At 40.3% G+C, this 22,591-nt stretch overlaps 1 protein-coding gene across 1 annotated transcript; it reads right to left on the bottom strand.

Annotated features, from left to right (window-relative positions):
* Window positions 1-205: 205 nt before the first annotated feature.
* On the bottom strand, window positions 206-997 carry LOC130471279 (uncharacterized). The gene has a single exon (XM_056841319.1). The coding sequence runs from the start codon at window positions 995-997 to the stop codon at window positions 206-208; it is 792 nt and encodes a 263-aa protein (XP_056697297.1).
* Between the last annotated feature and the right edge of the window lie 21,594 nt (window positions 998-22,591).

Genomic DNA, 22,591 nt, shown 5'->3' with positions numbered 1-22,591 from the left:
TATGTAGTTCATCCAACTCCTCCGCAATCCCCCTACATTGGGCAAGCACACTCGCATCGTGTCTACTCTCCTGTAGAGATTTTAGTTTTTGCTCGGCTATCTTGATCTTCTTTTTTACCTCCCCAAAAGTTGCCTCCGCCCAACCCGACAATCTGCCAGCGACAGCAGCTATCCTCGCATCCATGGTTTCCCCCCTCGAGCCCGCTCAAGCACTTGACACCACACGGCCACATTCCTCACTTGACAACCACATTGACTCAAAGCGGAACAATTTCTTCCCCTTTTTTCTCACATTTTCCGTGCCACATTTTAAGAGTATAGGTGCATGGTCAGACCTGTATATGGGAAAATGAAGGACCTCATTGTGCGGGAACAGATAGACCCAATCTTCATCGGCCAAGTACCTGTCCAACCTCTCACGGATTAGGGTGTTCACCGTATTGCCATGCTGCCAAGTAAAAATACATCCCTTATACCCCAAGTCACGTAGTGCACATGAGTCTATCACCTCCCGAAAAGCATCAATCAATCTTTCCCGTCGCACCACACCCCCCTCCTTCTCATGCATACCAAGGATTTCGTTGAAATCTCTAAACATCACCGTCGGTAGAGAGCATCGAGTTTTTAGAGTAGTCATTAACTCCCATGTTCTATGTTTCTCCTCCGTTTCCGCCCACCCATAAATGCCAATGGCTCTCCACTTAGGAATGTTATCCTCCCCCCATACCTCAGCTTCTATGTGATGACTCGAGAACGAGCACACCTTCATTGCTATATCCCTCCACCAGAGGCCCATCCCCCCCGACCTACCATCGCTATTCAAGCAAACCCCATGAACAAAGCCACATTTGCTCCTTACACGTTCTAGCTTCTTAGCGTCTATCATTGTTTCCATTAAGAAAACAATATCTGGCATTTCTCTCCAGCATCGATCCCGGAGAGCATTAACTGTCCAAGGGTTGCCAATCCCTCGGCAGTTCCAGGTTAAAATTTTCATTGCTCTTCGCGGGATTGGTGAAACCCAATCTCCGCTACTTGATTTGTAACCTGAAATTCTGAACCCCCAAAGACCTGCCTGATGCATCTTCCAGCCTCCGTAGGATCATCCATAACAACATCATCTCCATCCATCCCAACTTTCCTCTTTTCCCCAACCATACCCACATCACTTTTTCCAACTCCCTCCCCCAACTGCCTTACCACCTTCAACCCCTGGCTTCCCTCACCCTCTACTAATACACCCATCGCCCCTCTTTTTTGTGTGATTTTTCTAAACTTTCTCACCTTTGCTCTCCCTCCTCCACACCCTGCCTTGAACGCAAGTTGATCAAAGGGGTCCTCCTCACTAGTATTCCTTACCCCCGCAGTTTGTACCTCCCTCTCCTTTTCACCCTCAATTGCTACAAGGGCAGAAGTTTCCTTTGTAGGGGTCTGCACCCCTTTATTTGGTGAGCCGTGCACTTCTTTTTCCTTGTCCTCTTTCCCTCCCTGCACGATATTTCCATTCCTCTCACCCACAGCCCCAAGCTCCAGCCTAACCTCTGACCTAGATGACTCGGTTAGGTTCGTCCTTTTTGGGACGAAAAGCACCTTCTTCACTGCCTTTAGTGCCTCAACCTCTTCAAGCTGTTGTGATCTCCCCTTCCTAGGAGATGCCCTAAGGTTGAGACCCCACTTAAAGCCCTTTGTGCGCTCTTCATCTGGTACAGAAGAGCAATCTCGCTCACTATGGCCCAGCATGCCGCATAGGAAGCAGAAAAAAGGTAGTCGTTCGTATCTAAATTCCACCTCTACCTCGTCACCCCTCCTGTTCTTTATAGAGCGTTTTCGACGCAAAGGTTTGCGGACATCCATGATCACTCTTACCCGTCTGTCTTTGTCAATTCCAAACTCATCCTCCTCCACCTCCACAATTTCACCCAAACAGTTTGCCACTGCCCTAACAGCCTCCTTTGATCGACAATTGAAAGGAAGGTTCCGAATACGTACCCAGAAGGGGGAGTGATTGAGCGCCACCTCCGTTGGTTGTTCGTCACCAGTTATTTCTGTGAGGATCAGTAATTGTTGATCAAAACACCATGGGCATCCTTGTAGCACTTTCTCCTTATCCCGCCAATGGAAGAACTGAAAAGCAAATAAGTTTGGTCCAATATTACGGACAACTACCCGTCCTGTCATCGCCCATGCTTGTATCATTGTTCGTTTGAAAGCATCGACATTGAAAGGCCTGTCCGTTAACAATCTCCCTACCAGCATTAGGGCAGTTTTATCCTCCGCTTCCTCCGTAATGATACCCCCCAAATCCACCACATCATCCCCTTCATCGTCATCCAGAAGCAGTTTTGCATACTGTTCCGATAGATCATCGGCCATAGTAGCCTGAGAATCAGCCGTCGAGCGGTTAGGGTTTCCTATCTTTCGAGGGAGTTTTCCCTTTCTTTCGAGGGAGTTAGAGAAAGAGTATTCGAAGTAGTTTCCTAAAATACAGGATTATACAAGGAATATAACACTAGAGACCTAATATGATAAGGAAACTGTATGTTAAAAAAAATAAAAAGATAAAATAAGGAAACAAATACTCGGTAGCTAGTTTTACAAAAAGATCAATAAATATCCAATTTTTTTTAGAATTAAATAATTCAATTAAATCACCATATCAGCAAAAACAGCGATGAGAGTAAGATTCCGTTGTTTCAGGCTGCCTGGACAGAGTAATAATGGTGGAATAAGGTTGGAGGTGTTTTAATTTGAGAATGGCAGTGAAGACCTGACTGAAAATGATAACAGAAGGAAAGAGGGCGCAAATAGATCAATTGATGGAAAAGAGAAACTGGGAATTTCAAATTGGAAAACCCTAATTTACAATATTCTCTAACGGAATTGAGAACTAGGTGACGATCATGAGTAAAATTGAAATAACGGAATATAAATCGATAAGGGGAAAACAAGGGGAAATTAGGGGAAGTGAAAAAGGACAAAGAAGAAGGGAAAAGAAGAATACCACCATGAAAGAAGGAAGCAGGACCTTGAGGATGAATCTTCATCTTCATCTTCATCTTCATCCTCATCCTCATCCTAGCGTTTTCTGGGTTTTCTTCTCCGTTATGCTTTCTAACTGTTTCCCTAAGGCTTTATTTGGTTGGGAGAAATTGAAAGGAAAAGAAAAGAAAGGAAAAGTAACATAAGGTTTCCTGTATTTGGTACAAATAATTATATGGGAAGTGGAAGGAAAGGAAGGGAATTGGAAGGAAAGCTCATTTATAAAACTTTCACTTTCCTTTCCTCCCAAAATTGGAGGAATTTGGAAGGAAAGAGAAAATTAAAAACTCTCATTTATATTTCTTTTCTCTTCCCTTCATTTCTTTCCCTTAAACCAAACACAGAAAAATAAAATCTATTTCCCTTCCTTTCTTTTCCTTTCTTTTCCCTTCCTTTCTTTTCTCTTCATTTCCTTTACTAATAATGAACCAAATAGGGCCTAAATTGCTCTTCTTGATTAGTGGATCAGTTCGAGCATTTCCGGTGGGCTATACTGCTATTGTTAGTTAGCTACTGTTAATTCTCAGTTAGTTAGCTCAAATCAGAAATGGGCCGGACCGAATCGATCCGAACTGGACATAGGCGGACTTTTAGTGGGCAAGTTCCAAATTTTTGGCTGCATAGCTATGCATGCAATTTTGCATGCATATGAGCTCCAACTGCTTTGTTTTAGCAGTTCCAGCCTTCATTTTTTAGTGCATTTCCTTTTTTAAAAAAATAAATAAATTTAATTAAAAAATTTAATTAAATTTTTTTTTTCTAAATTTTGTATAACGCTTGTTTTCCCCAAAAAAATCTCATTATTTGAGTAAGCTGCAAGCACACATAAGGAACAAAGAAATGGACATTTAAAGTAACTTAATGAACATTCATGTTCAAAAAATGAACTTTATCATCTATTTTTCTATATGCTTTTTCTATTTTAGTTCTATTTCTATATTCTATATGCTTCTAAATTTTCTCCTTCTTTCCTTTCGGGTTCCACTTTTTTCGCTACACCGGTCTTTTTTCTCTTTCTATCTGATTCCTTATTTGCATATTCTTTTCTTGTTTTTTCCTTCAATTCTTGCAGCCTCTCTTAATACCACATCTTCAATTTCGGGTTTTTTCTTTTGTTGGCGCATTCATATTAACCCTTTCCTTCCTGCATGAAAATCATAATGTTATTGAACATAAGACTTGAGAAACTGAACATCACACAAAGTGTTCTTATTCATGAAAATATGATAGTTTTATAAGTTGAATTTAGTTGAACATGATTCGTTATAAGTTGAACACGAGACTTGAGAAACTGAACATCACACAAAATTTTTCTTATTTGTGAACATCATCTTTTATAAATTGAACATCGCCTTTTATAAGTTGAACATGATGAGTTATAAACTGAACATGACAATATTTAGAAAGTGCCAATTTTGATATTTTAGTAAAGAATAATGAACATCTGTTTATTACTGTTGCTACTTGCCTTTTAGTTGAACATGATTCTGTTCATAATTCTTTATAAGTTGAACATGAGATTGAGAAATTGAACATCACACAAAAGTAATTGAACATATTTTAGTTTTATATAAGTTGAATTTAGTTGAACATGAATTTGTATAAGTTGAACATAAGATTTGAAAAATTGAACATCACTCAAAAGTGTTCTTATTTGTGAACATCATCTTTTATAAATTTAACACCATCTTTTATAAGTTGAACATGATGAGTTATAAACTGAACATGACAATATTTAGAAGGTGCCAATTTTGATATTTTAGTAAAGAATAATGAACACCTGCTTATAAAATATGAACATGATCTTTTAGTAAAGAATAATGAACATCTGTTTTAAAGAATGCTTTAGGCTCGTTGTTTGATGTTGATGCTTTTTTATTAATGTTGATGCTTGCCTTTTAGTTGAACATGATTCTGTATAAGTTGAACATAAGACTAGAGAAACTGGACATCACACAAAGTGTTGAAGATGTCATAGTTTTATAGGTTAAATTTAGTTGTACATAATTCTTTATAAGTTGAACATGAGACTTGAGAAACTGAACATCACACAAAAGTATTGAACATATATTATTTTTATAAGTTAAATTTTATTGAACAACATCACACCAAAGTGTTGAACATATCAGTTTTATAAGTTAAATTTAGTTGAACATGATTATTTAGAAGTTTAACACGAGAGTTGAAAAACTGAACATCATACAAAAGTGTTATTATTTGTGAACATCATCTTTTATAAGTTGAACATGATAAATTATAAACTGAACATAACAAAATCAAAATTAATATTTCACCAATAACTACCACAACCACCACGAACAACAATCCCAACAACAATACCAACAACAACAACAACAACACCAACACAATACTAAGTTACCAAATGTAGTTCATTCTACAATTCTGAACATCGAACTTTATAAATTAAACATGAACAGTGATAGATCTAAAATCGCAGCATAAAATTGTTGTTCAAAAAAAATGAACACCTACATATATTAATTTGAACATCTACATATATTAATTTGAACATCTCCAACCACGAAATTAATTAAACACGAATATGTAAATTAAAGTCACAATCAAATTTGGTGACGAAACTAACAAATTATTAAACACGAATTCGCTGAAAATGAACCTTGAATAAATGCATATTAAAGATCAATTTACAAAGGAAACTCACGAATTTCATACAAATAAACATAGATTGACATAAAGAGAGGAGAGAGATATTCGACAGATCTGATAAAAAATTCACCGGAATCGATGAGAAATTCGACATATTCGACCAGAAAATCGACAGATCTGACCAAATTTTGACATATCCGACCAAAAATTCGACAGATCTTACCAGAAATTCGACGAATCCGACTAGAAATTCGCCGGAATCGCATGAGTTACCGTCACTGTGGAATCCATCGGAGTCAAATTGGAGGTTTAAAGAGAGATAAATATGTAATTTGATGAGAGAAAATAGTAGTTTGATGAGAGAGAATGTGGAGGTTTTGATGAAAGAGAAAATGGTGAGAGAAAAATAAAATGGGGTTTGATGAGAGAGAAAATGGGGAAAGGTTAGAGGAGAGAGAAAAATGGGTATGTATAATGTAGTGTGTCAGCTCATATGCATCTAGAGATAGATGCATACCTATGCAGCCATTAATTATTAGTGGGCAAGTTATTCATGGTCCATCATGGACAGAGGCGGGTCTGAAGTGGGTCAACAAAGGGTCAACAAAAGATAACTATTTTTTTTTTGAGAGAAAAAAGATAACTATTTTTGGGTCAACAAAATGTAAATTTCTTTTTACCAGTTATTACTTGTTATTTCATTAGTGGTGTAATTTGTGGTTAGACCTATGCAATCTTGTGATTTACGTTTTTTTTTTTAGTTTTTCTTATTTACTTCTGACTTTTTCCCCTTATGACGTTATTTATTGTGGCTATTTACTGATTTTCTTTTTTGCTTTTTATTGTATTTAATAATTATCTATTACTCCCCCGTTTCTTTTTGTTCTTTACGTTTACCTTTTTGGTATTTCAAAATGTTCTTTACATTTCCTTTTATATTATCACATAAATGATTTAATATTCTATCAAAATTTGTGTCCAATGATTATTTTAACCAATTAAATTCATTGGGTCATTTAATCTCTCACACTTTTTAAGTTAAGTTAAATTAAGGAGCATTCAGTTCAGTTCAGTTAAGTCCAGTTTAGTCCAGTTCAGTTCAATTCAATTCATTTCAGTTCAGTTCAGTTCAGCTCTAAAGAACAGGGCTTAAACCATAGCTAGCTTTACAACTTTTAGGGCTTTATTCTTACATAATTCGTGTTACGGATAATAATTAATCTCATTGGGATGCTGCCCTACGTGTCGTTCGTTATCTCAAAGGTACTCCAGGTCAAGGTATTCTCCTACGCGCCGATAGTGATTTGTTGCAAGGTTGGTGCGATTCACATTGGGCAGCTTGCCCGATTACTCTTCGTTCTCTATCCGGCTGGCTAGTTTTTCTGGGTAAATCACCTATTTCATGGAAGACTAAGAAGCAGCACACAGTGTCGCGCTCATTAGCAGAGGCTGAATATCGTTCTATGACAGCTATCACCTGCAAACTTAAATAGTTGAAGGGGTTACTATTAAGCCTCGATGTTCATCATCCTAAGGCCATTTCGCTCTTTTGTGACACCCAGTCTGCCTTATATATTGCAAAGAATCCGGTGTTTTATGAACGCACCAAACATATCGAAATTGACTGCCACGTCGTTCGAGATGAGGTGACAGAAGCGATTATTGCGCCATCATATGTTGATACAACGTCTCAATTAGCTGACATTTTCACCAAAGCTCTAGGCAAGAAACAACTTGACTTCTTGTACGTTGTCCAAATTGGACATTCTTGATCCACACCATGCTCCAACTTGAGGGAGAGTGTACGGGTAATAATTAAGTTAATTATTAGGATTGGACTACATAATGAAAGACATCGATGGCCTTTTAAAGTTAAGATTGGAAATGTAATTGGAATAAACTACACTTGTATACTTAGCTTTGTTCTTCTTCTCATTGTTTTTATTATGTTTGATTTTGGAGATTAACATTCAACGATTTTTTATACGGGCATCCGCGCGCGATAGCGAGCTGTCCGAATCCTAGTTTGTCAAGGTTAAAATTTGACTATTGATTTTTTTTTACAAAATAGGTAAATACAAAGCACAAAAAATAAAAGTAAAAACTCCATAGATAAAGGTTATTAGTTTGGAATCAAAAGCTTGAAATGGCTTGTGTTAATTATTTTCATTTTTCATCAGGATTAAGTTAAGTTTTACTGGTCTTGAAGTCATACTACTGAAGTCTGCTTGCTAGTGCAACTCTGATTGTCCTTTTGTTAATTAAGGTAGCCAAAGATGATTTGCATAGCTTAAACTCTGAAACATTGCTGCTACTAGTAATCAGGAGTACCATCATGGCAAGGATATTATTCACACAGTATTATATTATAATCAACCCCAAAACTATATTTGAGCAAATTAATCAAATTTCGAGAATAATTTAGGTAGCAGGGTGTTTGGGCTCCCAATTGATTCTCAATTGGGCCACTAAGTCCAAAGCCCAATGGCCCTAAACAAACATCATCAAACCTACCAATGGCTAGTCAGCCATCCATCAAGGCCCAAGGCCCAAAAGCAATAAATGACCTATGGGCATTTATTATGCAAACACTATAAATAGGCCGCCAAGGCTCACACCTCAAGGTACGTCCAATTTATCGCCTTAAGACTACTCTTCTAGAGAACTTCTCTCTAGAATCCGAGCATCATTCTTACTTAGGCATCGGAGGGGCTTTCCTCGGAAACACCCCCGAGGCTAGTGACTTTGCTCTTGTGCAGGTGAATTCGGACTCTACTCATTCAAACAAGCAAGATCTTCAACACATACGAAAGGGCCTTCATTCGAAGCCCATTGTTTCCATCTTTACAACACCGGAACAATTTGGCGCCGTCTGTGGGGAAGAACACTTCAAAGCCTTTGAAAGACATCAATCACCTCTTTCCGCGAAAATGGTTAATGATGCTATTAACAACAATGATGACGATATGATAGTGCGGTCAGATTCAGAATCTGACCAAGAGGAGCACCCTCAATCGATGGCGAGGTCACAGCCAAGCAGAGCTACGACCGCCACAAACGCAGGACCTCCGATTCCAACTAGGGAAGAGCTCACTGCGGCCATGACCATCATGCAAAACTTCCTCTTCAATGAGAAGCAGCAAGGATTGGCAAAAGACCGCAGAGAGGAGAGGAGGACCAGGCGAAGGCTGAACGAACAGCCCAGTGTAGAAGTGTCCAGACCCGAAAGAGAGCTCCTCCCCTTGACAGGAACACACCTGACGTCGAGATGGATGGAAAGCACGTGGGACACCCAAAAAAGGGCACAACAACAACCAGATTGGTTTGCAAAACCATCGCCTACTCCAACAGCTCTCCAAAGCGAATCGACTACTCATAACACTCGGATCCGAAGCTCGGTGCTCAGCAGGTTGAGGCCCTCGGTCCACTCAAGGTTAAGACCTTCGATCCATACGAGACTCAGGGTAGGCGAACCAAGCAGATCTGGCGAACGACCCGAGGTCAGTAGCCGAGAAAGAAGAAGAGACAGGAGGCATGATCGAACCCCTAGCCCCCATCGTACGCCCGAACGTTCTAATCACAGAACCTCGGCAAACGAAGGCATCAGGGCCAGACTCGGGAAAAGAATCATGACTCCCACGTCATCCCCTTTCTCGGACGAGCTGATCATGGAAGAAATACCGAAGGTAAGACTGCCAGCACACCTAACCTATAGCGGAATCACAGATCCGAGGGATCATGTCATCTCCTACGAGCAGCAAATGTTCTTGAGTCCCTACTCCGAAGCATGTTGGTGTAAATATTTCCCAACCACGCTAACTGGAGTGGCGGGAGAGTGGTTTAGATCGCTGCCGAAGGGATCGATCAAGAGCTGGAAAAAGCTGAAAAAGAGATTCTGCACACAGTTCGTGAGCAACAATCGCCCCGAGCGAACCACAGCAGAACTGACCTCAATCCAACAAGAAAGAGACGAAAGTCTAAGAGAATTCATGGCCAGATTCATGAAGGAATCAACAAACATACCAAACTTGCAGCCAGACGTGGCCATCTTCGCCTTGAAGCACGCGCTCCAGGAAGGGAAATTCCGTGACGAACTCTCAATGAAGAACCCCTCCAGAATAGCTGATGTGCTCCAAATGGCTGATGCGTTCATCAGAACCGAAGAGTTCAACAAGGCCGCTGCAAGATTGAAAGGATCGTCGGATCCGAGAGACACAAAGAATACCCAGAGCAAGCCCGAGGGCGGCTCAAGGAAAGGGAAGGAGAAAGTAGGAGCTAGAGAGATGAGCCCGAAGAAAGACGGGAGAAGGGGTGAACTTCAACCCAAATACACTAACTACACTCCACTAGCTCTGCCCCGAAAAGAGATCTTTAGCCTCAACAGAAATGATGAAAAGTGGAAACTACCGGGGAAGCTCAAGTCCAACCCAGCTCGGAGAAACAAGAACAAATGGTGCGAATTTCATGACGACTTCGGTCACCACACCGAAGAATGTAACTCGCTGAAAGACAACATCGAGGACCTCGTCCGCCGAGGTTACCTGAAACAATACTTGTTAGACCGAAGAGAGGAAAAAGAAAAGGCCGTCAGTGGCAAACAACATGAGCAACCCCAGAAGAGGGTCTACGAAGCAACAGGACACAAGAAAAACGACATCCTAGTGGTGTTCGGGGGGCAGAAGTCTGGCCAGGCCAGCAAGAAACACCTAAGAGCCCTCTCCCATCGGGTTAACTTCAGCGCGGTGGTAGACAACCAGCCACACCCCCCGAACATGACCTTCACTGCTGATGATTGCTTCGGAGTCCAGTACAAACATGACGATCCTCTAGTCATTTCCATGGACCTCAATAACCACAACGTACATCGAGTGTTAGTCGACGCAGGAAGTGCCGTCAATATCATCTTCAGAAACTGCTTCGGGCAGGTGATCCTCGAAGAACCAGAGGAAGCACTGACGAAAGTCAGTTATCCTCTGATCGGATTCAACGGATCCGCAGCTATCCCTCGAGGAAAGATCACCCTGCCAGTCACGGTGGGTGAAGGCCAAGCAGCAAAAACCCTTCGGGATGAATTTTTGGTGATGGATTGCGATTCCGTATACAACGTAATCATGGGAAGAACCATGATCCACAAGATGCAAGCAGTCCCCTCCACATACCATCAGCTGATGATATACGTCTCGGACGCAGGGTTCGCCGAGCGAATTAGAGGCGATCAAGAGGTCGCAAGAAGAACCTGCCACACTGCTGTCCGAAAGCCCAAACTAGGGGACGGCCCCGAGGAAGAAAAAGGAGCTACAGGAGAGGAAAGCGAGGCAAAAAGGAGAAGAGCAAGCACGAGCGGCCTATCTCCCGCAGAAGTTGATGCCCGCCCCGAAACCCTATCTCCTGAACCAGATCAAGAAATGGAGGATATCCTCCTCGAAGATAATTCAGACAGGAGCGTCCGAATAGGCAAGGGCCTAAGCTCGGGGCTCCGAATCGATTTGATCCGACTACTCAGGGATCACAAAGACATCTTTGCATGGTCAGCAGCAGATATGCCAGGGATAAATCCGAAGCTGATTTGTCACAAGCTGGACGTCAACGCTGAAGCTCGGCCAGTCAAGCAAAAAAAGAGGAACTACTCCTCGGAGAAAAACAAAGCCATCGCCGAGGAGGTGAAAAAGTTGCAGGAAGCCGGATTCATCGAACCATGCATGTATCCGAAATGGCTGGCCAACGTGGTGATGGTCAAAAAGGCGAACGGCTCCTGGCGAATGTGCGTGGATTTCACAGATCTGAACCGAGCCTGCCCCAAAGACTGCTATCCCCTGCCAAGGATAGATCAATTGGTTGACTCCACCAGCGGCCATGCGCTGCTCAGCTTCATGGATGCCTTTTCAGGCTACCACCAAGTGTTCATGCACCCCGACGACAGGGCAAAGACAGCATTCATCACAAGCGCAGGAGTGTTCAACTACAAAATGATGCCTTTCGGCTTGAAAAATGCCGGAGCCACCTACCAGAGGCTAGTTGATCACGTCTTCGCCGACCAGAAAGGGAGGAATGTGGAGGTCTATGTGGATGACTCCATCGTAAAAAGCATCAAGGAGGAAGACCATGTCAAAGACTTGGCAGAGACCTTCGGAAATCTGAGGAAATACAGCATGAAGCTGAACCCAAAAAAATGCGTCTTCGGGGTGAAGTCAGGGAAGTTCCTCGGATTCATGGTGAGCGAAAGAGGAATTGACGCGAACCCAGACAAAGTCCAAGCGGCATTGGATTTACCCGAGCCGAAGACCAAGAGAGATGTGCAGAGGCTAACCGGCAGGTTAGCCGCACTAACAAGGTTCATATCAAAAGCCTCGGACAAGGGAGCCCCCTTCTTCAAAGCACTGAACCCAAAGAACCTCCCCGGGGGAGAAGCAGAACCAGTCAAGAAAAAGGGGGTCCCGAGGAAGGTGGATCCCGAACTGATATGGGAACAGGAGCAAAAAGAAGCTTTTCAGCAACTCAGAGCCCACCTAGCTCAACTGCCGACACTGGCCAGACCAAAGGAAGGGGAAACCCTGTACCTATATGTCGCAGTCAGCCCTGGAACCGTCAGCGCAGTGCTTCTTCGGGAAGAAGAGAAGAAGCAACAGCCAATCTACTTCACCAGTCGAACACTCACAGGGGCCGAAACTCGGTACCCGCTCATCGAGAAAGTCGCATATGCAGTAGTGGTAGCTGCGCGAAAACTGAGGCCATACTTCGACTCCCACCAGATCACAGTACTAACTGACCAACCGCTCGAGAAAGTACTCGACAAAATAGAGAGGTCAGGAAGATTGGCTGCCTGGGCCTTCGAACTATCAGAGTTCGGCATCAAATATCAGCCGAGGACAGCAATCAAAGCACAAGCGTTGGCAGACTTCTTGGCCGAGTGCTCATACCAGGAAATGCTGGATGATACGAAAAGCACTTGGGAGGTCTTCACTGACGGATCTTCCACAATAAACGGCTCAGGAGCAGGAGTTGTACTAATCCCCCCGACGGGGAAAAGCATAGAGTATGCATTGAAGTTCGGCTTCAAAGCAACTAACAACGAGGCCGAATATGAGGCCGCAATCGCAGGGATAGAGCTTTGCTTATCCCTGGAGGCCGAGCATGTTTGCCTCAAAACTGATTCCCAGCTTGTAGCCAACCAGATCCGAGGGGAGTATGAGGCCAAATGGCCCAGCATGACAGCTTACTTAGCAAAAATTAAATCCTTAACGTCAAAGTTAAGATCCTTTGAAGTCATTCTCATCCCCCGAGGACAAAACACGCAAGCAGACGCACTGTCAAAACTCGCAAGCTCAACACTCATCGACCTAAACAGGTCGGTCCACGTGGAAGTTCACCAAGAGAGAAGCATTGACTTGCTACCCACCACAGTATGCAGTTTACGTACCGAACCCAGCTGGATGGACGCAGTAGTTGCATACAAAGAAAGGGGAGAACTTCCCGAAGATAAGCTGCAGGCGAGAAAACTGAAAAGATTCAACAAGTGGTTCATCATCAGCGCCGAAGGAGAGCTCATGAGGAAATCATTCTCTGCTCCGCTGCTAAAATGTGTGGGTCCAACAGACGCTGACTACATCCTAAGAGAAATCCACCTCGGGATATGCGGAAACCACATCGGAGGCAGGACATTGGCACATAAAGCCCTTCGGGCCGGATACTGGTGGCCCACTATGGTTTCCGAGGCAAAGCAGATGGCAAGGAAATGCGAGAAATGCCAAAAGTTCGCACCAGCCATCCATCAACCAGCTCAAACCCTACAATCAACACTGTATCCCTTACCATTCGCACAGTGGGGGTTAGACATCATTGGTCCCTTCCCCTCAGCTATGAACCAGAAGAAGTGGTTGATTGTAGGAGTCGACTATTTTAGAAAATGGATCGAAGCTGAAGCTGTCTCCTCCATCACCGAACCTCAGGTCCGCAAGTTCATATGGCAGAACATCATCACAAGGTTCGGCATACCAAGACTGATGGTCTTCGACCACGGGAAACAGTTCGACAACACCCCGTTGCAAAAATGGTGCAAACAGTTCGGCATACACCTAGCTTACTCGGCAGTTTGCCACCCACAAAGCAACGGGCAAGCCGAAGCTGCTAACAAACTCATCCTCAATGCACTCAAGAAAAGAGTCGAGGATGACAAAAACAAATGGTTAGAAGAGCTACCCGGAACGCTATGGTCCCTTCGAACCACTAAGAAAGAAGCTACCGGGCAAACACCGTTCCACCTTGTATATGGATCCGAAGCTGTCATCCCTGTGGAAATCGGAACAGAAAGCCTGAGGATCCAGGCATACAACAGGTATGATGGACTCCAAGGAGAAAGCAACAACCAACTTCTGTCCGAAGCTCTCGATCTACTGGACGAAGCCCGGAACGATGCGAGGACACTCAACGCAGCTTATTTGCAGAGGGTCAACAAGCATTACAACCGAAGAGTCAACGCCAGACCCCTAAAGGTCGGTGATCTAGTACTCAGAAACGCCGCCTCAGTTCAGAAAGGACGGATCCATGGCAAACTCTCAGCCACTTGGGAAGGACCATACATCATCCATTCCGAAAAAAGGCCAGGCACGTTTATGCTGAAACAGTTAGATGGAACAATTTTGAAGAACCATTGGAATACCGATGTTCTCAAGAAATATTTTGTATGATCTCTGTCTGTAAACCAAGTAAGTTGTTTAATGAGAAGAGGAAAGCCATTGGCACCATGTGTTTCATTAAACTTATCTCTATATTTATTGTCCCTTTATATATACATGCAGCCTCGGATCTGATCAATCCGAGACTAAAAACAGGTTGATTTTGCCCATTCCTTGATAAAATGCAAGAAATGACCAAATCATACACTTCAGGGAATCGTCCAGAATCCTCGGATTCGCGATACCCAGATAAAACTTGTTCGCAACAAACAGTCGCTCGAATCAAGTTATAAAACCTCGGCTCAGATCCACGGATCGCCGAAGTCATAACTAAGAGGCAGACTAGCGATCTCTTGCCCAGGTTTCCGAACCACAAGAGATCGGAAGAACAATCCAGACCTCTTAGCAGATCGACGGATTTGAAGAGTCTGGAAATTAAAGAGTCTCTTAGCAGATCTACGGATTTGAAGAACTCGCAAAATTAAAGAGTCTCTTAGCAGATCTACGGATTTGAAGAACTCGCAATTTTAAAGAGTCTCTTAGCAGATCTACGGATTTGAAGAACTCGCAATTTTAAGGAGTCTCTTAGCAGATCTACGGATTTGAAGAACTCGCAATTTTAAGGAGTCTCTTAGCAGATCTACGGATTTGAAGAACTCGCAAAATTTAAGAGTCTCTTAGCAAATCTACGGATTTGAAGAACTCGCAAAGTTAAAGAGTCTCTTAGCAGATCTGCGGATTGGAAGAACTCGCAAAATCAAAGGGTTTTTAGCAAGTCTACAGAAAGAAGAGCTCGAAAAATCTACGGATTCAAAGACTTAAAATTGCGAAAATACAAAATTGAAAAGAAGCAGCCAAGTAACAAACATTCATTTTTCATTCAATATTCGGGGGAAGTACAAATACATCAAACAAACTCGGTACATACCCGAGGACCCTCAAAAATTGAAAACAAAATGAAACAGTTAAAATCGGCAGCCATCAACAGACAATACCGGCCTACCGAAGTACTAAGAAAGCAAAAAGAAGGAAGGATGAAGAGCTGCCCAGCCTTCTGGTCCAAAATAGGGATATCACGAGCATAAGCCTCCTGATATCTCCTCAGTTGTCTCTCCTCAACCGAGCTACACTCGGAAGCGAACGAGAACCAGAAAACAGCCTGGGAGAGAAGGAAGGATGAGGAAAAGTAGAAAAAAAAAAAAAAAAAAAAAAAAACATAAACGGAACTCAAAAGAGAAAATCCAACACTTACCTCATTCAGATAGTATTGGGCCATCATAGCTGGGTTCCTCTCTTCAGCTCCAGGTGTTAGGTTATGATTCATATGACAGTTCATAAATCATGCGGAAAAACCATAAAGCCAGGAAACATATTATTTACACATAATCATTTAGCATAGTTTAGATGCATACTCTTTGTTGCGTGCCTTCCCTAGCTGCGCCCGAACCGAACAAGAACAAGTCTTTAGGACTCCAAGTGTCGTCCCTCCGTAGATAGTCCACAGCACGTCCGGATCCGCCTTAAGATTGACCAACTAGAATCGCCCTTAAGGTTCTAATATTTTCGGTTAGGTAGGCAAGAATATTGGCTGATTTTTCTGCTTAAAAATCTTAGTTTTGAATACTTAAAACTTGTTGTATAAATAATGACCCCTAGGCCTTTATTTATAGAGTTATGGAAAAGGAATCGTAATCCTAGTAGGATACGAATTAATTGAAATTAGAATCCTACATGAATTCTATTTAATTAATTTATCCAATTAGGAATAGAAATTTAATCATACACTGACTCTTGTAGATTTAGGAATCACGCATGAGCACAAACTCACACACACACGGCAGCCACAAGGGCTGCCCATGCGCGTGCGAGCAGCAGCCCATGCAGCGCGGCCCACGCATCCGTGTCCTTGGCGCGCGCTGGGCCTGCCTTGCGGTAGGCCTGGGCGCTGCCTTTGTAGCGTGCGTGCTTGCTGGGTGATGGCCCGGCTTCGTGCTGGGCCTTCGTCCGGCAGGCCTCGTCCGATGCTAATTCGTACGATACGCTTCCGATTAAATTTCTATTTCCGGAATCTATTTCCGATACGAACAATATTTAATATTTCCGATTCCGGAATTAATTTCCGTTTCGAACAAATATTTAATATTTCCGTTTCCGGAATTATTTTCCGATTCCGGTAATATTTCCGATTCTGACAATATTTCCGTTTCCGGCAATATTTCCGATTCTGGTAATATTTCCATTTCCAATAATATTTTCCGATACGTACCATGTTTCCGTTTCCGGTAACATCTACGACTTGGATAATATTCATATTTCCGATACGATCCATATTTCCGTTTCCGGCAATATCATCGTTTCCGGAGTATTCATTTCTTGCCTGTGACGATCTTAGCTCCCACTGAAACCAAGATCCGTCGGTTCCGAATATTCATAGATGGAGCATTTAATGCCATTAAATACTTGATCCGTTTACGTACTATTTGTGTGACCCTACGGGTTCAGTCAAGAGTAAGCTGTGGATTAATATCATTAATTCCACTTGAACTGAAGCGGCCTCTAGCTAGGCATTCAGCTCACTTGATCTCACTGAATTATTAACTTGTTAATTAATACTGAACCGCATTTATTAGACTTAACATAGAATGCATAATAGGACCAAGGGCATTATTTCCTTCAGTCTCCCACTTGTCCTTAGGGACAAGTGTGCATTTCCTAATTCCTTTGTCGCTCGATGCTTGCTCTTGAACATAAGGTAAGAGTTGTCATCCTTATTATGTCCAGAGGTGTTCCTCGGTTTCAGAGTTCAACTGATCAAATAAACAGATAATCATAGCCTATGATTCATCCGAGCACGGCCATGCATTTCACAGTTTCTAGCTCTCCGAGTGGCCTTGTACAACTTTTAAGCATCTCTTCCCGATTTATGGGAGGACAATCCCAATCTTGCGATCTTGAGATTAGACTTCGTTTGATAGGTGATTACCTGAGCGTTGCCTTTATAGCCTCCTTTTACGGTGCGACGGTTGGTCAACGTCAAAGCAACAAGTTCTCAAACAAGTAATCTCAAATCACTCAGGTATTGAGGATTTAGTGTCTAATAATTTAATGAAATTTACTTATGACAGACTTTCATCTCTTACAGTAAAGTTTCATAGGTCTTGTCCGATACTAGTCTTCCCAAAGTAAGTATCTATGCAAATGATTATGACATTGCCATGTCCACATAGTTCAAGAAACAGAACTACTAGTCATCTTGCATTCTAGTCGTCTAACGTTTTCTATGCGTCCAATTTTATAGAAAACTCCGACTAGGGACCATTTTCAACCTTTGACATTCAAGTTCACTTGATAGACATTTCTTAGTCACAGGACTGGTCCTGACAGTCTATCTTGAATATTTCGTCAAATTTGAAGGGACTCATCATTTAATACTAAACCAAGATTAAATGGAATATGAAAATACATTTCATATATGATAAATGTTCAACCCCAATGTTCTACAACCATGGGCCTCAAACCCATTTTCTAAAACAATTCATGGAATTCAAAGCTATGCTTGATTTCCAGTGCGACAATGTGAGTGTTGCTTCTCACTTGTTGCATAGGTTTAGTTATCATGCTTTGCCAATCTTAACATCCTTTTCATCGAATGTTCTTTGAGATATGATGATAAGATCTTTTCGAGTTTGTTTATTATGTGATCTAGTCTTTCTTACTACATTAGTGGTTCTACGCATTTTGCAATGAAGAACCATTAAGTTAGCAGACGTTTTTCTTGCTTCAAGAGTGGTTCCACGCATTTTTCAATGAAGAACCATCAAGCCAGCAGATAGGTGATCTACCCAAGTTCAGTGAAGAACTTTAAACAACCCTGTTTTATTGCTTCTTAGGCAATAATTACTTTTACTTCAACTGCATAGGTTGCTAGTGATGCTTTGTTTGGATTTACCTATCCAAGCAGTTCATAGATATGTGGAAGACTCTCCAACTGTATCTTAGAACATAGAAATTAATATTTTAATTTCCCACGCAACAACTCATGGTCTCCAATCCATGTTGCCATTTCAAAACACGATGCTCTATAGCTCGTCCTTATCAATGGTTAACTCCAAAGGGTCTTGCTTGATCCTTTGCCAGTGTTTATGCGTGTAGCATCAATATTTAGCGTATCTTTATTTCCTTGAATCAAGAACTATTCCTATGTACCTTTTCAAGTACCATAAGTATTCTTGGTCTCAATCTAGTTGATCTTCACTTAGATCAATAGAGATTGGTATATGTTCGTCATGCCTAAAGTCATACGATACGTTTTTGGCGATCCTCATATTATATCATACATGATAAATTCTTTTGCAGAATAATTCCCAATTGAATTCTATTCATGTAACTTTAGCTCATTCAATTTTTTTAGTAGATACTGAATCCAGCTAAATTCTTTGACATATAATATAGGTTAAGAATCTCATTTAGACTCTTTGATGTTTAACTTAGTAAATGCTTATACATAGTTCAAACATTCTTTACTTAGATTTATTCACATGGGTCGAATATCTCCAATGGAGACTTTCGTGTTTGATTTAGTAAATGCCATTACTTAATCTAAAACAATATTATAAGATCTTTGTAAATAGATCTTAATACCCAATATGTACTAAGTTTCGCCATGGTCCATCATTGATGAATAATTTCAAATCTAAGTCATTAGCATTTGAATGTTATTTTACAATAGAGAGATATGTGTGTGATACACATAGGACCAAATAAGTTTTTATGTACTCCCACTAAACTTCTTATACATCTATAAGAATCATGTACATTTTATGAAACTAAAATACTTATTAGCTTCACTAAAATACAGTTCCAACTCCCAATTGCTTGCTTAAATCTGTACTTAGATTTTATAAGCTAGCTTTCCTTTTCAAGCATTTATTTGGATCCAAAAATCCTATGACATACCATGTACATAGTTTATTCCAACATTTGATTGAGGAATACGTTTTGTCATCCAATTGCTTGAATTATAGACTTAAGCATTACGATTTTGCATGAGGTTTCAACACAATCCATGCCATGAATTTGCTTGTAACCTTTAGCAACTAATCTAGCTTTGTGTGTGAACACAATTCCATGTTTGATGGTTTTTATCCTTAAAACAAACTTGCAACCAATAGGTGTGAAACTATTCTTGCAAATCAACAAAATTTCAATTTTGTCATCAAAACATTGAGTATGTTTTATGGCCTTTAACCAATTAAACATATAGTCTATATATGGCCTCTAACCATCTTAGGGAATCTGGGTTTCGTCATAGCTTTCTTACAAGTCACTTCTTTTAGTTTGACTGCAAGTTGTAGGTTTCTTTACTATCTAATAGAAGAATTGCATAGTTTCAGTGACCTGAACTCCATGTTTCTTCACTATCTAATAGAAGAATCTCATAGTTCCAGTGACTTGAACTCTATGCCTACTAGGGTATAGAACATCAAACAATAGAATATCAATAGCCACTTGAAAGTCCTTTGAATATTCTGTTCTCCTTGAAGCACTTGTAAAGTCTTCTAAGAGATGTCTATTCTTTAAAGCCACTTCTAAAGTCCTTAAAGAATAAGTTCGGATTTTCTGAAGCACTTCGAAAAGCCTCCGGAATGTCCGTTTATGTTTGTTGTTCGCCTCGAAGACTTTCGAGGTCTATTTTCTCCCACTTGTCATTTTGGAAACGAATCTCCAAAAGGACATTATTTCGAGCAAACAAACATTATGTTCTCAAAAATTCGTGGTAGAAACAATACCCTTGTGTCTCATTTGAATAAATCACAATGAAACATATATCTATACTTGGGCCTTAGTTTGTCGAATGACAAACACTAAGCTCCCACTGAGTTTTGCAACTCTCTAGATATATTTTATGAAAAGTTACTCTGAAATTACTTTTCAATAGCTTTGACGAATTTGGTTTAGTTTGGTGGTAGTTGAGCATTTTGTTTTAGAAATTATAGGAAAAGTCTTTATGATTCATCATTAATCGAATCAAGTACTAATTGACTTCAATTATTCCAACTAAGATATGCCATATCTTATGGAGTTAGATTGTGAAATTACAACACACAATCATTGATGATCATATTTGGTCTCAAGTAATCATTAACATGATCTAACCTAGATCTTTATGATTTCTTACCGAGTGGATTTTATACTTCTGAATCTTTGAACTAGCCAAACAGATTCAACTTATATCACATTTGAGTAAATAAACCTATATTCACTCAAATCCATGTGAAATAATAAAGTCATAAAATCTTTCTTTAGCTTTGAACTCCATTGTCTAGGCGTTCTAACAATAGTTCATATCTTTTGTTACTTTCAACAAGTAAGACTAGTTGTCTTAAAATGATCTAGAAATCAATCAATTTTCAGAAGTCCATCAAAATAGAGCTTATGAATGTTAACTTGTTGATATGGTCTAAGCAACAATGCCAAAGATTTGTGGAACTCAAATCAAGGGGTTGATTTGAACCTAGTAAAGTTCTTTAAAGAGTTGTTTGTTTTAATCAAGCATATTGACTCAACCTGTAATTGACCATTTCATTCAAATAAACAAACAAACATTGTTTTTGTTTTTCTTTGAATGTGAGTCTTTCTGTGTTTGAAGCAGAAATTTAGGTATGCTGATTATGGATCAAAATAGCCATTAAGTTCCAGCCTTTGAAAGGACTTAAAACAAACTTAGATGACCCTACAATTAATGTAGCATTGCCATGCTTCATTTCCCACTTGTAGGTCATTAGTGTATCCTAGCTTCCATTTTTTGAGTTATTACCGAAGTAAGAACCTCAAGCGGTATATGATACCAAGGAAGTTTGATTGCTAGGTTACTTCTCTTTAAACATAAACTTATAGGTAGAAACGGAATCGTAAATTCCTTTCATTTGTTCCTTGTTTTCCTATTTCTTGTACCCTTTCTTATAGTCTTAAGAATTGAATTCTTTAGTGTTGACTTTTATACTTTGTTAGACATGTCCAATGTCACCAACAAGGTTCTTTCCATTTAATTTATGTTGAACATTCTGTTTCAACTAGATGATCTTACCAGAAGCTTCTAAAGTTCTTAAGCATCGATCTATTCGAATGTCTAGGGACTTAGACTCATTCGAAAATTAAATGGACAAAGATATTAGGTTGTTAACCATTGGTAAAGCTGAGCGTATTAAACTCAATGCTTTATGATCTCAAAACTACAGTGTATTTTGAATTCACAAGCACCAACTGGTTTGCCATTCGATTTTGATATTCGAAAACAACCATAAAAGTCGATATAAGAAACGTACATTTTAAATTGCTCACTTTCTCTCATTTCCGTGAATCGTTCTTGGATTCACTACCAATCGAGGAAATTTACTGTTACCTTTCTAAAAGGATTTATTGCAGTGCAAGATATTTAATTATAAACAATAATTAAAACATACATTGAAGCATGCAAAGTCTAAACATTTATCATGAATAATAACTTGAAATTAAAGCAACCATGCAATTCAAACAAGTTATTAGCATTTTATTCGATTTTATTGTTCCGGCAGGTGTGAATAAAATGATTCCAAGACCCTAAAACCATTGAAGAATTAAGCACAGTTTGTCGACTCAATTCTAAAACATTTTAGGTAAGCAAAAGCCTTTTGCTAATAGTCTAAAAACTACTCTTGGTTGATAGGTACGTCTAAGAACTTATTAGGTAAACCTATCGATTTTGCCACGACATAAAAGGACTCCTTACTTATATCGTTGAGTTTCACCAAAACTAACATGTACTCACAATTATTTGTGTACCTTGCCCCTTTAGGACCAATAAGTAACACCTCGCTGAGCGAAAACTATTACTAGATTGATGTAAAGGATATCCAAGCAAGTGTATATTTTGGCATGGCACCTTTTAACTCAATTTTTAAGTTTGGAACTTAAGGCTCTTACTATGTTGGTTAGATTTTAAGTGAACTAAAATCCTTAATCATGCAACATAATCAAGCTTTTGATCTCATGCATTTTAAGACATATTTAAAACAATAAATAACTTAAAACATGCATAAGATATTTGTGATCTAGTATGGCCCGACTTCATCTTGAAGCTTTGACTTCAAAGTCCGTCTTGAAAATCTCCGTGGGAGGCACCATTTTCTTCAAATAGGATAAGCTATAACTAATTACAACTATTTGATGGTTCGCAGACCATATTTGAATTGAAAAATAACTTTGGTACTTTA

This window comes from Spinacia oleracea, chromosome 4, assembly GCF_020520425.1.
Source record: "Spinacia oleracea cultivar Varoflay chromosome 4, BTI_SOV_V1, whole genome shotgun sequence".
NCBI classification, from domain to species: domain Eukaryota; kingdom Viridiplantae; phylum Streptophyta; class Magnoliopsida; order Caryophyllales; family Amaranthaceae; genus Spinacia; species Spinacia oleracea.
Note: the sequence above shows the minus strand (reverse complement) of the source record. Positions and strands in the feature narration are given on the sequence as shown.

What these genes read in the sequence shown, in the direction of transcription:
- LOC130471279 (XM_056841319.1), bottom strand. Translation starts at nt 997, where the DNA reads ATGAAAATTTTAACCTGGAACTGCCGAGGGATTGGCAACCCTTGGACA.